The 17188-nt window shown below is 45.7% G+C and overlaps 1 protein-coding gene across 5 annotated transcripts in view; it reads right to left on the bottom strand.

Annotated features, from left to right (window-relative positions):
* ACSL6 (acyl-CoA synthetase long chain family member 6) overlaps positions 1 to 17188 on the bottom strand; it is a 59256-nt gene that overhangs the window by 15798 nt on the left and 26270 nt on the right. For 4 of the 5 annotated variants that reach the window (XM_058737003.1, XM_058736987.1, XM_058737013.1 and 1 more), the window contains 7 exons: positions 9611 to 9684; positions 7951 to 8028; positions 6385 to 6519; positions 5858 to 5992; positions 4699 to 4794; positions 3299 to 3371; positions 512 to 600 (listed from right to left, as the gene is read on the bottom strand). In XM_058737003.1, coding sequence (XP_058592986.1) covers positions 512 to 600; positions 3299 to 3371; positions 4699 to 4794; positions 5858 to 5992; positions 6385 to 6519; positions 7951 to 8028; positions 9611 to 9684 — 680 coding nt within the window. Of the gene's footprint in view, positions 1 to 511; positions 601 to 3298; positions 3372 to 4698; positions 4795 to 5857; positions 5993 to 6384; positions 6520 to 7815; positions 7894 to 7950; positions 8029 to 9610; positions 9685 to 17188 lie in introns of all 5 variants that reach the window. The other variant, XM_058736996.1, reaches the window with a different exon arrangement.

The raw sequence follows: 17188 nt of genomic DNA, 5'->3' as shown, positions 1-17188 counted from the left end.
CTCTTCTCCCTGTCCTGGCCATCCCAGGCCTCCTTCCCTCCCTCCCTTTAGCATATGCTGCTTTGTGACACTGGATGGGGTCTCCTCAGGTATTGATGACTGGCTAATTCCCCAGACATGCTTGAGCCCTCTTCTTCATGACTAGGCAGTCAGCTTTCTCATCTACTCCCACACAAGGACAGGCCAGCACTACCTACCCCTTCTGGCCTAGCTGCAAGTGGTACTGTTTCTGCTGGGACAGAAACATAGTAACAGGCCAAGTCAGTTAGGAAAAAAAAAAATGAATTAAAAAAAAAAAAGGTTGGGAATTTCAAGTCTTGATTTAGACCAGCCCAGTCCCAGCCTTGGGGGTTGGTTGCTTCATAAATAGGAGAGGAAATGCTGAGTTCAACAGAGTCAAATAAATCAGTAATTTAAAGTGACTTTACATGTAAGGTGAAAGAAAAATAACTCCCTTTCACTCACTCTATGTGGCATCCACAGACATGCACAGCTAAATTCCTAAGTTTACCTCTCCCTCTCCTTTGTAGGTCCAATAGTTCAGTTCCTCGACATCGACGAGCTTGATATGATTGCAGGGCAGAGGTGCCCCTACATGTCCTACAACACCAAAGCAATATGGCATTTGTCAGTGTTCAGATCCATTTCAGCACTGAAGATGCTCCATGCCATGTAGAACCCCTCCAGTGGTCAAAGTGGGGAATTATGGAAGGAAAGCAATATATCTTTATTTATTTAATTTTACATGTTTTATTTATTTTTAAGAGGGGGAGGACACAGACTATGAGTGGGGGAGGGGAAGAGAGATAGAGGGAAACACAGAATCTGAAGTAGGCTCCAGGCTCCGAGCTATCAGTACAGAGCCTGACGTGGGGCTCCAACTCGTGATTTGCGAGATCATGACCTGAGCTGAAGTTGGATGCTTAACCGACTGAGCCACCCACACAATCCAGAAAAGCAATATACATTTAGATGAGCATTTGTCGCAGGCAAGCACTGATGATAAAAAAAAAAAAAGGTCTGGAGAAAGGACAGGCCAACCTCTGTTAGGTCTGTTTTACATCTGAGTCTTAAAAAGCTAGACAGGCACACCTGGGTCTGTAGGGGGTTCATACCCACACCAACCACACTATCAGGACCTTTTACAATAGTGCCCATATTCAACATTTTTCCCCATTGTGAGACCCTTGGTTTTTGGATAATATATAGTCATCATCACTTTTCCTCCAGTCACCAGACTATTGATTAATGTGCATAGTAATCATCTAGAAATCTTGTTAAAATGCATATTCTGATGAGGCCTAAGTATCTATGTCCCTTATGACACCAAGGCGATGCTGATCCTTCTGGTCCACACATAAAACTTTGAGTAACAAAGGAATGGGAGACAAGGATGAGGTAACTCATCCCTGAAAGATACGACTTCAAATGTTGTTGGTCATATATACTCCAACCACAAAATTACATCTAAGTCATTTTCTAGTAACTGTGGTTGTTGACACAAGTCACTGGCAAGGTAGAGGATTTTTAAGCAGGTGCTGGCCAAGGTCCTGAAAGAAAAGTGAGCCACTTAGATGAAAAATGAGGCTGACACTCCGGTTTCTCTTTTAAATGACAGGCTGCCAACTTTTACAATACTGTGCAAAGATATCTATCCTCTCGTACTCAATAGATTTTCAAGTTTTTGTAGTAAATATGATTTAAAAAGGCAAAAATCTCAAAAATCTTACATAGGAAAATGTGTAAGATGACATTAAGAGGGAAGAAGAGTGTTCAGAAAGAAGGGGATGTGTGAGTGATCAGGAAATATGATGGCAACAATAAGAAAAGAGCTACTGTTCCAGGATCTCAGAAAACAGTACTTATAGTAAATTTTCCAGCAATAGAGAGACCAAAGAATTTATACATAAGACAGGCTTTATTCAGCTAGAGTGTGAAGAGATAAAACGTGGACAAAAATGCTTCTGTCCGTGATGTGGCCAGATATGATTTCAATTTGGAATCCACCTATCATGTTTCTGCTGACTGCCTCAAGGTGTTCTGAAAATAGCATTACATTACTGTGCATATTTCTTTTCCATGTGCATCACCCTAAGTTTTCTGGTTTGTAGTTGGGCAAACTTAAGGACAAAGAGTGGCTCCAGGCTCCCAGAGAAAGTTGGTATCCTCAAGGATTCTTTTGTTCCGTGCTTTTCAGATTCTTCTAGTGTTTGGTTTAAATTTGGTGATGGGCAATACATGGGCTACCTACTCCTTCCTCCTTGCCTTGAAAAGTGAATCTCTTCAGAATGAGGGCGTGGAAAGGGGCTGCTCCTTCCTGAAGTTGCTGTTTTCTTCCAGACATTAACATCATAGGACACCCCAGTTCCCAAAGAGCCTCAGAAATGGCCCTTTAAGAAATAGTGCTCTTGGGGCACCTGGATGGCTCAGTAGGCAAAGCATCCAACTTCAGCTCAGGTCATGATCTCACAGTTCATGAATGTGAGCCTCGCGTTTGGCTCTGTACTGACAGCTCAGAGCCTGCAGCCTGCTTTACATTCTGTGTCTCCCTCTCTCTGCCCCTTGCCCACTCACACTCTGTCTCTGTCTCTTTCTCTCTCTCTCAAAAGTAAAATAAGCATTAAAAAAAAAGAAATAGTGCTCTATTCACTATGAACTTGCCTTTCTTTCCTAAATAATATCCAATTCATAGCCTACTTACTTCATTCTAAAACAACCACAACCAGGGGTGCCTGGGTGGCTCAGTTGGTTAAGCATCCAACTTTAGCTCAGGTAATGATTTTGCAGTCTGAGTATGAGCCCCACGTCAGGCTCTGTGCTGACAGCTCAGAGCCTGGAGCCTGTTTCAGATTCTCTCTCTCTCTCTCTCTCTCTCTCTCTCTCCCCCTCTCAGCCCCTCCCCTGCTCACACTCTGTCTCTCTTGCTCTCAAAAATAATAAATAACATTAAAAAATTGTGATAAAACAACCACAACCAAGCTGTGTGGTATTTAGAACCTGCAAAATCCAATATACTGATACTGACTGATATTGAAAGCATTTTTCTACCTGGAACCGTATTCTGTCATGTACTACTTTTTTAAAATGACTTCTAGTTCTCTATAAAAGAAATAGGAAAATACAAAACATACTTGGAGAATACTAAAACATGTTACAAAAAGAACAACATCCATAATGCCACAACCCAGACATAATCACCATCAGTTTGTTTCTTCTTTTTCTGTCACTTTTTGAGATCTTGCTGTTTTTAACTCAGCAGTGCCCCATGAGTCCCTCCCATACCTACAGGCCATCCTACCTGAGGTCCAGTCCCCAGGTGTGGTGAAGGTACATCCAGCCGTGCACTCAGTTTGGCCATAGCCTTCATAAACCTTCAAATGGAAAACAAAACCACACTGTAAGTATACATGCTCCTACAGCTGATGGCCTTCCCTTTTCAGCCAGCTAACTTCCCACTGAGCATCTAGCTGCTCCATGCTGGTGACAGAGGGAGGGAGGTGCTTTGGAGGTAGGTTTCTCCAGGTGAAACGGAACACAAACAACAGGTGTGACCACTTGGTTTGGAAGAAGGGTGATTTGTACCACAGACACTTAGTAGATAAGGTTATGTGGTTTGGGTTAAAGATTTCTGACCTATTTTCAACTACTGACTCCATTTTTCATTTGGATGATATGTATTAAAGGCAAATATTTTTTTTAAGTTCATTTAGTTATTTTGAGAGAGACAGAGAGCACCAGCAAGGGAGGGGCAGAGAGAGGAAAAGAGAGAGAGAATCCCAAGCAGGCTCTACACTGTCAGCGCACAGCCTGATGCAGGGCTCGAACCCACAACCATGAGACCATGACCTGAGCTGAAGTCAGACACTTAACCGACTGAGCCACCCAGGAGCCCGTGGGTTTATTATTTTCTATTTTCTGTGTAACATAATTCAGTTGTCAGCATATGTCAGGAAGAAGACAGAGAGAGAGATACAAAGTGAGGAGGGGAGGGGCAGAGCAAGGAGGGGAGAGAGAATCCCAAGCAGGCTCCACACTGTCAGTGCAGAGCCAGATGTGGGTCTCAAACTCATCAACCACTAAGAGATCATGACCTGAGCTGAAATCAAGAGCTGGACACTTAACTGACTGAGCCACCTAGGCACCCTAAAGACAAATATTTTAAAACCTACTCTAAGTTTTACTTGAACTCTGTTAGATATTCCCCTCCAGAGCATCTGCACGCACACACGCTCTCTCAATCTCTCAAAATAAATAAACTTTAAGAAAATATTAGTTGAACAGATAAATGAAAAAATGAATATTTTAGAGATGACAAAACCTATTGAATCAAATAAAAAAACATCAGTGAACTTTGATCCCCCTCTCTAGTGCTCTTTTTCTGGGTTGGGAGATATTTTGCAGGATGGAGAACTCAGAGATGCTATTGCAGGTGTGGTATGGGTTCTCCAGCACAATGATGATCCACATGTAGTTTATCTGACCCCCTTTCCTAGAGTAGATACAATTGGACTTTGCAGAATATCACAAGATCATCCTGGTTTTCACTGAGCCTTTTTCATCCTCAGAGGAGGGAGCTTTTGTCCCACTAAAATTTTGCCCCCAGGATCTTCCTCTATACAGTAGAGGGTGTAGTGGGCTTCCTGCTCTGCCTTAACACACATCCCATTGCCCCTAGGGAAAGTCACATAAAGGCAATACCTGGCATCCCAGAGCTGCCCGGAGGAATCCCAGGACTGCTGGTGAAGCCGGGGCTGCTCCAGTAACAATCATCCGCACACACCCGCCAAGATTAGCCTGTGGGAAGAGAAAAGAACCTGCCAGTCTGGGCTGCTGAAGGTGGCATCTAACCCATCTGGGCCTCTTTCAAGGTCAACATTCAACAGTTGGATCCTACCTGACCCTAGGTCAGGTTTAAAAGAGAAGGCCTGAGGCTTTATAACATGTGAGCTGAAGATTCAGTCCCTTCTCCTTACAAATTAATCAACCCAATCAGCTTTGCAACTCGACCCACAAAACGGCCAACTTCTCTATGCCTTTGGAGGTAAGTGCCACTCTTCTGGGCAGTGTTCTGTAATTTTGGTTCCCCCTTCCTTGAAATGAACAGCTTTCCTCTCATTCTCCCATCATCTGCCAGCAGCCAAAACAATTACTTAGAACAATTTCTTCCCACTTCCATCTTAATGGCATAGCCTTTTTTCATTTATAAATCAATACTGTTTTCTGCTCTATTGACTATGCACTGCAGAGGACAAAGAATTCTTTAAACACTTTGTTTCTGTAAGTTGAGCCAAGAGAGTTTAAATATTAATTTTCTTAGAGCTAAAAATAGGGTAGTAAGAAAAAACGAGTAATGCTATGAATTAGCTATAGATTCTTTGGGTAATGCAGAGCTTGACAACTTAAATGAAGATACAGAAGTGAGTAATTCATGATCAGTCTGCACTGGTAGGGGTTGAAGATGTAACTAACAGGAAGGGAAAGGAAGATTCTTGGTCACCTTGCTAGAACCTAGTGTTGCTGGGAAGCCAGCATGGCCAAGGCTACTGGGAAAGGCAAGAGAAACTTCAGGCCACAGAAGCTCCTGATGGACCTGACCATAAAAGGGCAAAGTTGCCCCAATGCCTGTGAAGACCAACAGATCTATTTTCCAGGAGTCCTTCTTGCTGGTTGCCTTTTGGCAAATATCACACACATCCAAATAACAAAAATGAGTCCTTTAATATTTCAATGGTAGTTTAAGCTTTGACTTCATGAGCAAATGAATTATCATTTTATAAGCCCACTGGAATGGGTTTCTCCAATTTTTCTATAAGGCCACTTTGCTGTCACTCCATAATAACATTGTTTGTTTTCTTACCTGAATCTTATTAAAGAAGAGCTCATCCCAGATGCTATCATTCCTGATGATTCCCTTTCGGACCTCAGCCTGTTTACGCTTTGCTGCAAACTCCAGGAGCCAGCGCTTTAATGGTGTGTCTGCTTGGCTAAAGATCTGAGGAACAGAAGTTGGAAGAAGCTGTTGGCCCCGTGTACTACCTCTAGACAGATCCCCCCAGAAAGAAGGCCCAGACTAACCAAAAGAGAAGCTCCATTTTGCCCCTGCAGGACATCAATGGATGTGACACCCAGCTAAAGTGAACATTACCAATGTCTGGCCACATTGTAGGGATGGGAATTCCTGAAGAAAAATCTGTCCAAACAGGGTTTTGGAGAATGGGAAGAAAACAGGATAAGGAAGGGGAGAGTGAAGGAATACAAGAAAGGAGGTTAACTTCCAGGACCTGAGGGAGGAGGCATGGAAAGCCTGCCTGGGGCTTTAGACCCTGTACAGTCAAGCAGACACACAGCACATCAGCCTGGCTAGAGAACCCCTCTGGGGCTTACCTTGTCATACATCCGGTTCAGTAATCGAGGGACCACAGGGAAGATGGTGGGGCACAGAGCCTTCATGTCATCTGAGAGGAGACGGATATCTCCCTGGAAGAAGCCTACGCGCCCTCCATGGCAGTAGACGACAGACTGGAGGGAGAGGACAGGAAGGGAGGAGTCCCTCAGGGTGATCACTCCTGGCTGCAGTCCAAAGCTCTGCCCTACATGGAGGGCGCCCATGATCCCCTATCCCAGCACCAGCTGCTGCCATGAGACACTTAAGAATGCTGTCTGGGGTGCCCCCCACTTCCCACTAAGTCCCACTCAGGCACGGGGTGAAGCAGCAGGAGACAGGGAGGAATCCTGGGTCTTTGGGAGATGCCAGAGCAGCCAACTTCACTGGTTCCTGCTCCCTCATGCTCAACTCCCAAGCCCTAGGCAAGGACCTCCCTGGGGTCTCAGGTCTCTGAGCTATACTGTATCCTATCAGTAGATCTGATCCAGATCTGTGGATCTGCCCCAGGGACACCTCAGCAACTCTGGAAGGGTGTGCAGTGCCTGTGAGTACCGTGGGACAATGCTAACGCTGGCTCTGGGTATTGTTTGGTGGAGGGGGGCCAAAAGGGGGGGGGGGTCCTGGATGGTTCTTGATTGGGGTTAGGAATATTCCAGAGGCCTAATGCATGTGCCTTTCTTTAATGTTCACAGCACCCCTATAAGTGAGGCAGCATTTATATCTCCATTTTGCAGATGAGGAATGCAAAACTCAGAGAGGTAAAGGGACTTGCCCAGAGTCGCAAACCTAGTTCATAGTAATGAACTATGGCATTCTAATCTATGTCTAAAAAGCTGGAAAGCATTGCCCTAATATACCAGCCCTCCCCCAAAATAGATGTGAGAGGCTTTAGAAGACATAGCTCATTCATAAGCTGGCCCCCTGAGTGACCCATCTGTGGAAAATTATTTGTTCCCACTACCTCATGGGGACTCCCCCCACTCCCTCTACACTCCTGTAAGGCCTATCTCAGGGCCAATCATAATGCCAGTCCCATCTCCAGAGCAAGGGATCATGATAGTTTGATTCCCCAACTTTACTGTCTTGTTTTCTTTTCCAGGAGTTGGCGAGTTTTGGAAGTTATGGTATGGAAATGTCTTGGCCATAAGTGGAGCCATATGGCACAGAGTGTGAATGGTAAAAATACTTCTTCAAAGCTATAGTTCTCTCTGAGCACAGACCATCACCTGGGGCCTCTCTCAGAGGAGTTACACCCGCAGGGAAGACAAGGCAGACCTGGGGTCTTCCTTGGAGTCCTCCCAGGACCCCTGTGGTACCTGTCTGAGGACAGGGCAGTTTAGTTCTATTTCATGGCACCAGTGACAAGTGGCACTCTGGTAGGGTTCTGGGTTCTGGGCACAGAATGTGCCTCCCTGGAGCCAGGGCCTTACCTGCACCATTCTCTCAAACATGTGTGCTAAAGGCAAATAGGAAATGTGCACATCCGCACATGTGGGAGCCCACTGACTCTGTAAGAAAACAGAAGGAGCCCAGGCAAGGCCCGGTCAGTCAGGTGGGCGTCTTACCTGGATTACTCTCTCAAACATGTGAGCCAAAGGCAGGAAGGAGATGAGCACATCGTCCTGTCTCGGAAAGATCACTTTCTGCAGGTGACGGGCATGGGAGACAGAAAGGAAAGAAAACACTGACAGGAAGACGACAAGAGAGTCATAAAACAATACAGAGAAAAATGGTCCTGGAGGGGCAAACAGGAAGAAGGGAAGGGAAATGGGGAGGTGGGTGGGGAGGAGACAGAGAGAGAGAGAGAGAGAGAGAGAAAGGCAAGATGAGAGAGAGAAAAAAATGTGTGAGAGAAAGAGGAAGATGAAAGGCGCAGGAAGAAGAGAGGGAGAGGGAGACAGGGCAGCGTAGGAGGCGGAGTGTTAGGGCGCAGCCAGTGGGTCTAGGTTATCTGCAGAAGCAAAAAGCTCAGTGAAGCACACATAAACCAGCAGAGCTGAGCTCCGCAGGGAAGTCTCCTCTGGGGCCAGACCCCACTTCGCCATCTCCCTGGGCCACCTGAGCCAGGAGTCCAAGGGGCTTGGCTTATCAGCACTTTCTAATCCTTCTTCCAGAAAAGGGACCCAGGGAGCCCTGGGTCTATACCAGCTGTGGCTGGGGTATGAGCCCAGGACAAACAGATGGCTAAACCAGGCCTCACAAGCCAAGGTCTGGGGACAGGGCCTGTAGGGGAGGCCAAGAGGGAGCCCTGCTGCACCCCTCCTCTCTGGCCCACATCTCACAGATGGGACTGATCTCAGGGACAGGGGCTGCTCCAGCCAGGGGTGCCTGCACAAGGCCTGTGCCCAGGAGCGGGACATACCCTCGGGTGCCCTCCTTTGCTGGACTTCCCTGTCCCCCACCCTTTCACAGGGGCCTTTATTCTTCCAAGGCTGGCTTTTGAACGAGTCTGGACAAGCCCTGGGAACTGGGCAAACAGCTCCTGTCTTGGGTTCAGCCACCAATAGTCTCTTACAGTCTTCTACCAAAATCTATCAGTGTTTGGGGCATATGCTCCGTAATGCCATCTGGCAGGAATGCAGACAGTGATTTTCCTCCACTGTGGAGAAAAAGCCTAACTTAAGTGAAAAGGAACATTCCTTTCTCCTTAAGGAAGCTGCAGGAGACATGGATACTCACCACTTGTGGAAAAATGTCCTTCTTTCTTAGCCGGTTATAAAATGCTAACATGCTTTTGTCAGGCCAAGATATCAAGCTTTTTTTTTTTTTTTTGATTTTAGATTTACCTTTTTAAGTACAGTCTTACACATTAGCAGTCGCCATTGTTTCCCAGACTCTAGTAGTCCTTAAACACGAAATGACTGAATTAAACCCTGACCTATTTGAAAAACAAGTAATTAAGGATTACTTTCTAAATATAGGTACACATAAAAACCACAGATATCTCAGTTTTTGCAGTTAAAAATGAAAAAGAGTTTTACAGGTCTTTCTGGGATCTTAGCACCTTTAGAAATCAAATTGGCTATTTTTCAGGTATGGATCACTTCAGGGTTTGAGGTTAAAATATCTATAAAGGTCAGATTGTACTGATGACAACAGAAACACCTGCCTGTGAAAGGCAGCTCAGATTACATCAGGGCAGAAAAAAGAAAGCAAACAAAAAAACATCTGAGGCTTGAGGGTGTCCTCAAGAGACACCTGCTTTAGCGAGTCTACTTTATTCACCTCTGTCACTTTCAGAAAGCCTGAGAAATCAGCCACCACGTTCCCATGGGTGAGCATCGCACCTTTTGGGTTCCCTGAAAAGAGAAAGCACAAAAGGCAAATTAGTTGGAAGCTCAAGGGCCACTCCTTGAGAACAGTGCCCAAGTTGACAGCCCCAGACTGTCGGACCCAGACCCAGACCCAAGCCTCTGGCCTTCGTTGGCAGCCACTTCAGAGTCCTAGGCAGATGAATGCCATGTCAGATACTTTCATCCTGTAGACACTCAAAGCCCACCTTGAGACTCCCAGCAGCTTAAACCAGAAGGCAGGTGACATAGCCACACACGCAGGGTGACTCAAAGCCTGACAGGCTGGCTACTTGTGGCCATAGGGACACATAGGGGCTCCCTTAGGGAGCACAGGTTCTCGGCCCCCTGCCTCTTCACCCAGTATGTGGAGCTGGTCTCTGGGCTAAGCAGGTCTAATCTCCAGAATCCAACAGCCAACTGTGCTAGCAGAGGACTTCCTCACTGCATCCAGCACCAGGAAAGGCCCCGGGGTTAAGGCTAGGCTAAAGGTGCAGAGCGCTGGGGTAGACCCCCTGCTTGCTCATTGTCAAAGATGGGACATGGATATTCTTGCTTTGTCTTGATAAGACTTCTCACTACTCCTTGTAGTGAAGCCCAGGTTTGTTAGAATGACTCAGAAGAGTCATTCTCTAGGTGAGGGACCCAGGGCGCAGGAAGCTGGAGAAGGAGGCCAGAGTGGTCACCATTTCACATCAGGGTGGACACAACACAGGCCGCGTCTGGACACATCTGACTGGTCTCAACTCCCGGCCTTTCCCGTCACTGCCAGCATAACATGGGGAAGCCATTTCTCCTCTCTGTTTGCTTACCTGTAAAATAGGGACAATGCCCACCTCATAGGGCTTTCATAAGGTCTAAGAATATAATCCATGTGCAAAAGATGTTATTAGAAGTTTCCACTAAGGCAGCAGATACAACCACTGTGAAACTCCAAAAGTGAGAGGGCAGACCATGTGCAAACTTACCCAGGAAATATTAAATAAACCAATATGTTTAACTTTGCAACCGTCACCCAGAAAGAGGTAATAAAAGGACAAAGTGATTAGAGATTAAGAGAGTATTGTAGTATATGCCATAAAATTGTTCACTTTAAAATATTTAATAATGTTTAATTAAGCTATGTGAATTTTACCTCAGAGAGGAAGAGAAAAGAAGGAAGAGGAGGAAGAGGAGGAGGAGGAGGAAGGGGAAGAGGGAGAGGAATGGATTTGTGAAAAGAATTTCTTCAGAGAGAGCTACGCAGAGTTTTTTAGCCCATCCTCTCTCCCAACTTGAAACCCCAGCTAACTCAGAGCTCAATCATGTTCCCTGCAGCTGGGGATCCTGGTGAGAAATGTAAAGAAGACCGTGGCTGCAAAAAAATAATAAATCCCAGGGACTGCATACGGAGTTGGCAGAAGGAACATTAGTCTGAGGGGGTGATGGCAAGAACTGTGGGTTAAAAAGGAATATTGTCCACAGACACAAAATGTAGAGGAGGGAGTGTAAAGAGAACTCCTAAGTGGCACCACCTGAGTGGCTCAGTCAGTTGAGCATCCAACTCTTGATTTCAGCTCAGGTCATGATCTCATGGTCTTGAGATCTAGCTCCACACCCAGCAGGGAGCTCACTTGAGATTCTCATTCCCTCTCTCCCTGCCCCCTCCCCTGCCTGCATGTGCACTCACACTCTATCTCTCACTCTCGCTCACTCTCTCTCTCAAAAACAAAACAAAACAAAACAAAAGGAGAACTCCTGAAAGTGTCCGTGACACAAAGAGCAGGTTTTAAGTGTTGCCCCAAACCATCAGAGAACTTCCCTTTCCCACATTCTTATTCTCCCTTCCCACTTCGACCTGGTGGGAGAGGGCTAAAAGCTTCATTAGCAAGCGGGAGGAGGAGGAGAGACATCAGAGAAAGAGAGGAGAGCAGACCACCAAGCCCACAGCCAGCCCAAGGTGCGGAGGGAAGAAGTCACAGGGAAGTGGACCGATTCACACTTTGGACCGACACTTGTAGTTGTGAATTAAGACTGTCTGTGACTTACCACACCCATGAAACTGACCTGAGAATGACCATAAAAGGCACGAGGTGCGTATGTTTTCACCCCCACTGAACAACTTTAAAAGAACAGATGGAGACAAAGGTAAAGTTGCTCACATAATTATCTCCCATTAGGCCTGTTTGCTCAACTTACTGAAGCTCCATCTGCCAGAAACAGGAGCATCAGTAATGGCTCCATCTTGGTCTGACCAAGATGTGTGATGGGTGAGGTTGTGTCAAATGCTCTGGGACACACCCCCATACTGACAAATCACAGAGATGATTCTGGGGACACAGAAGGTTACAGGGTTTTAATAGGTAACTATTAAAACATCTTTTTTTTTTTTTTTAAATGAAGAAGATGCATGGGATCTGTTTCACCTCTGCTGGTCCTTCTCTTAACCCAGCATCTTTTCTCAAACCCAACCCCATATTAAAAAGCGACCCTGGAGGCGTCTGGATGGCTCAACTGGTTAAGCGTCCAACTTCGACTTCGGCTCAGGTCATGATCCCACAGTCCATGAGTCTGAGCCCCAAATTGGTCTCTGTGCTGACAGCTCAGAGCGTGGAGCCTGCTTCAGATTCTGGGTCTCTCTCTCTCTCTCTGCCCCTCCCCTTCTCATGTGCGCTCTCTCTCTCTAATAAACAAACATTAAAAAAAAAAAAAAAGAAATGTCCCTAATTTGCCTCCTACATACAAATTCTACAGTCTCTGGGCCCACAAACAATTCTGAGAGTATCACCTGGGAATTTTCACCTGTGGATTCCCAAGTTCTACATGTTTCTAAAGAATAACACCAAAATACCAGATGTGAAATCAGAACTCCCACAAAATAGGGTCCAGTACTATAGAACTTCAGATCTGTGAGGCTGGCTGCCTTGCTCATGCCTAATGTAACCTCAGGGTGGGTGACTGAGAATTTCAAAAGAAAGTTGTCTTCATTAATGAAAATTTTCTGAAACCTCCATTCAGTTCAGTCCACAACACATACAATGGTAGTAGTTACCCAAGTCTGCTTAGGCAAATCTTTTTCCTCTCCAACATGATGAGAGAGGTTTAGACCTTTTAGAAACAAACGATTTCTTGTAGGTATAAGTGAAGTTTCATAAACTTCTAATGAGCTAAAGGATTTTTAAATATTCCCAGAAAAGGTTCAAATGATTTCAAATCATCCCTTGACGTGGTCCCAAGGGACGAAGGAGAAGTACGTGTTGACAGCAAATCCTGGGAGAAGATGCAAGGTCAGAATTAGGAGGCGGGAGGTCACTCTTTGGAAAGCTCTGTTTGGTTCTCTGATTCAGGACAAGTGCATGCATCTGACAGCAGGTTTTAAAAATGTGATATGGAAGATTTTTCAAGTTGCTCACATGGAGGAACTGGTGAGCATTCCTAGCTGGACCCATGGCAAAGTGACAGAACCACTGTTTGCTCTGTTTCTCTTATTATCTGGAGCAACATCAATGGCACCATCTTATCAACATGAGATCTACTGTCCATTCCCCACCTTCTACTCATAGGCTGGCCATCCCTTCATTTATTTTCTCTCCAGCCGCTGAAGGAAAAAAAAAACCTCTTAGTTTTTTTTCAGATTCTGCGGATGTCACTTTGGCTTTAACCAGTATTCCTGGGCTGGCCATCCATGGCTGATCTGCAGAAAGGCATTTCACTAGCTAAAGGTCTGTCCCAGATGGATGTTGGCTCCAAGTGAGAGCAGTTATGGGGTGAAGCTGAGCTCGAGGTCTCTCCTGCAGGGGTGGGATGGGAGTGGGGCTGGGAACAGTGACGGGCCCTCTGGCTGGAGGTTCCTCTGGCTGCTGGCTTCAACTTTCACACAAAGGTGGGTTACAAAAGACACCGGTGACAGAAATGCTCTGGAAGTTTTATAATGCAGATAGAGTGTTCATCTCCCTGCTAGAGGCTCTCAACTCTTCTTCAGGATTGAGTCCTACTTTCATCAACCCCATATCCACCAATTTTTTAAACAATCAGACTTGAGAGCTGGTAGAAATACAAATAATAACTATAATAGCAGCCAGGTACTGAAATCCACGACTGTGGGCACTGTGCTAGGCATCTCATACATACATACATGGTAACTCAGTTATTTCATAAAACAGCCTATATTACAGATATTAGATGGCTTCATTTAATATTCAAGCAAGTTGAGGCTTAAAAGAGGTTAAGAAATTCTCCTAAAGCTGCACAGCAGGAATACCCAGATGTAGTTTTATGCATATGGTCACATAAGTCTTGAACTGAATGGCACAAAACAAATAGGTCAAAGAGAGTATTTTCCCAAGATCCCACTTTTGAGCAGCCACAGAGGTAAGGCCGATGGGCATTACATGCTCGGCTAAATGAGTGCAGATGACTGAGCTTTCCTGGGTGCCCTTAATTAGAACAGAAGAGATGCTCCAATTCCAGGGGCCTCTACCCACTCTTCCTCCGTTCTTCTCCAGGCAGGGTACATCTCGTTCCTGCTGTATCCAGAAGCCTCCTCTCTCCCTCAATCCACACCAGAGTTTTAAGGGCTCTGCTCCACTGAGCAGCACCTCCCTTTCCTCTGTCTCTAGTGGCTCTTTCTCGATGACAAAAAACACTTTCAGGTGTTTCCATAACAAGAGCCCCACCCCCTCCATAGCCTCTGCCAGCTCCACTCTTGGTCTGTCATTCCTTCAAAGCTAATCTATTTTTCACATAGATTCTCCCTTACAGCATAACATACATATGTGGTAAATTGCCCAAATAAGTGTACAGATCCAGTAGATTTTTTTGTTCCCAAAGCGAACTTACCTGGGCAACCAGCACCAGATCAAGAAATAGAACATCACGGGGCATCTGGGTGGCTCAGTCGGTTAAGCGTCCAACTTCAGCTCAAGTCATGATCTCACGAACCATGGGTTCAAGCCCTGCATTGGGCTCTGTGCTGACAGCTCAGAGCCTGGAGTCTGCTTTGGATTCTGTGTCTCCCCCTCTCTATGCCCCTCCCCTGCTTGCACTCTATCTGTCTCTCTCTCTCTCAAAAATAAATAAATATTAAAAACAATTTCTTTTTTTAAAGAACTAGAACATCATCAGCATTCCAGGGCAGCGTTATCCTGGACGGCAACCATTATCCTGACTTATAAAACCATAGACTAGTTTATTGTTCTTGTAATTTTATACCAAAGAAATGAGGCAATCTTTTGTGTCTGGTTTCTTTCACTCAATGTACAGTAAGGGAGAGGATTCTATTGAGGTATACCATTCTATCGCTGATGGGCACTGGAGTTGTTTCCAGATTTTGACTATTCAAACAGCGATGTTTATCAACACTATGGAGCATGCCTTTTGGTGACATGGCCATGCTTCTTGAAGAAATTGTCCACATGTGCTGATGTGACATCCTCACCTCCCATTCACTCCTCATTCCACTGCAATCAGCTTCTGCTTCCAGCCTCCGCTCCACGATTAGCCTTTGCCAAGAGCACCAGCAGGCATTTCTGTGGTGGCATCCTCTGGATATAGTTCAGCCACCAGACAACACTGACAGATTCTATTCACCTCTACCTCAGCCTCCACTTGAAACTCTTGCCCTCATCATTCCTCTCCTGCCAGTGCTCCCAGGCCATGTTCCCAGACAGCTATTTCCTCACTCAACTCTCCTTTGAAGCAATATTTTCTTTCTTGCAGCCAATCCTTTGCACATGCTGTTCCCCATGCTGAGAATGCCCTTCCTCCTATTCTCCTCCAGCTACCAATCTTTCAGGACTCTGCTCCAGTGGACTCCGCTGGGAATCCTTTCTGTCCTGCTCTTCTGACCTCTCAGTGGCATAGTGCTCCATGCACTCTGGGATGTGGACTCTTGAGGCAGTGACCACATTGTACTGAACTGCCCGGTAACATAAGCTGTGAGCTCATGAAGACAGGGGTCTGTCTTATCCATCCCCGTGACCTCAGCCCCCAGCACTATGTCTGATGCATACTGGATGCTCCATAAATGAGCTGAATGAGTGAATCGATATAAGTTAGAAAAAGAATGCTAAAAGCATAGAGCTTGAGAAGGATATATTTAAAAAGATCGCTGTATTTTCTTCTCTGGGAAGAGAGGGTACATGAACTCATAGTATACGTCTTAACTATCACTAATGGCACCCAATTTCCCAAACAAGGCTATATTATACCCACAAATTCTCTTTGTGGGGGGTAGGGGCTATCAGATTCCAGTCCAGCTAACAGTCATTTTGAAATGAACAACGAACTATATACCCACCCAGTAGCCATCCCTGAGTGTGGACAAACCCCATCCTCTCACCTCCTGCAGGACTGTCACAGCCTGACTAGGGGGTCCCATAGCACTGGCTTATTCTGGGGATCTCCACAGATGTTTCCATCATATAGCAAGAAGAAAATCTTCCCAGAATGATTCCACCAGAATCATGAACCAAATGTCAGGTTTAGATCATACGTTCCATCTTTCCCCACTGAAAGAACAGTGTGGGCCCCTGATGAAGCTGGGAACACAGTTCAGAAGAGAAGCTGTATCCGGGGTTTGTGATGCTGAGGACAGGCAGGGCTGATGTGTTCGAAAACAGGATGGCTGCCAGAGGCACAGCACAGGCTCATGCTAATGCCAAGGAAATCCAAGTACAGCCGGGCAGGGTGATAAGAGGTCTGCTCAATCCCCCAGCTCTGCCCTGGCACCAGCAGCACTTCTATCGCGGGAGGCTTGGGCACTAAATCACAACCTGTTTTCCCGGCTCCATATGACCATCTTCCACCACACAGAGCTTGGGCAGGATGGCTTAGCTTCCAATTGTGATTTCATGGTTTGGAAAAGCTTGGGACATGAGGCCTGCCCTCTCCACCTGGGTGATAGCACATTTCTGCTCCATGAAGTTCTTCTCCAGATATGGAGGCCAATATGACCAACTGACTCATTAAAAGCCTAGGGGCACTCTTGAACATCAAGGGTCAAAAGGTAAAAGCCACGGTAGTAGGGTGCCTGTGTGGCTCAGTTGGTTAAATGTCTGACTCTTGATTTTGGCTCAGGTCATGATCTCATGGTTTGTGAGTTCTTTCTCCTGTGTTGGGCTCTGTGAGACAGTATGGAGCTTGCTTGGGATTCTCTCTCTCCCTCTCTCTTTGCCCCTACCCTGCTTGCTCTCTCTCTCAAAATAAATTAAAAAAATAAATACATGAAGGCCACAATAGTAACCTGTTTCCCAACCCAGGCTGGAGAGACATATCACCAAAATTTTACGTATGAAACTCATGACAAAAAAACAAAACAAAACAAAAAACAAACAAACAAAAAAACCCCACGTAAACCTGAAGGGTGTTTTTGAACTCTGCGTTGACTCTAGATGACAGCTACTGGAGAGCAAGGACTATGCTATTTCTTTTCTGTTAAAAATTAGCCATGGGGTGGAAATCCTCAAACCCACTGAGTTAATGGCAAAAATCCATCTAGATCTAACAAAGCCTTGTTTATCATGATCCATCCTCA

This window comes from Neofelis nebulosa, chromosome 1 (assembly GCF_028018385.1).
Source record: "Neofelis nebulosa isolate mNeoNeb1 chromosome 1, mNeoNeb1.pri, whole genome shotgun sequence".
In the NCBI taxonomy this organism is placed as follows: domain Eukaryota; kingdom Metazoa; phylum Chordata; class Mammalia; order Carnivora; family Felidae; genus Neofelis; species Neofelis nebulosa.
Note: the sequence above shows the minus strand (reverse complement) of the source record. Positions and strands in the feature narration are given on the sequence as shown.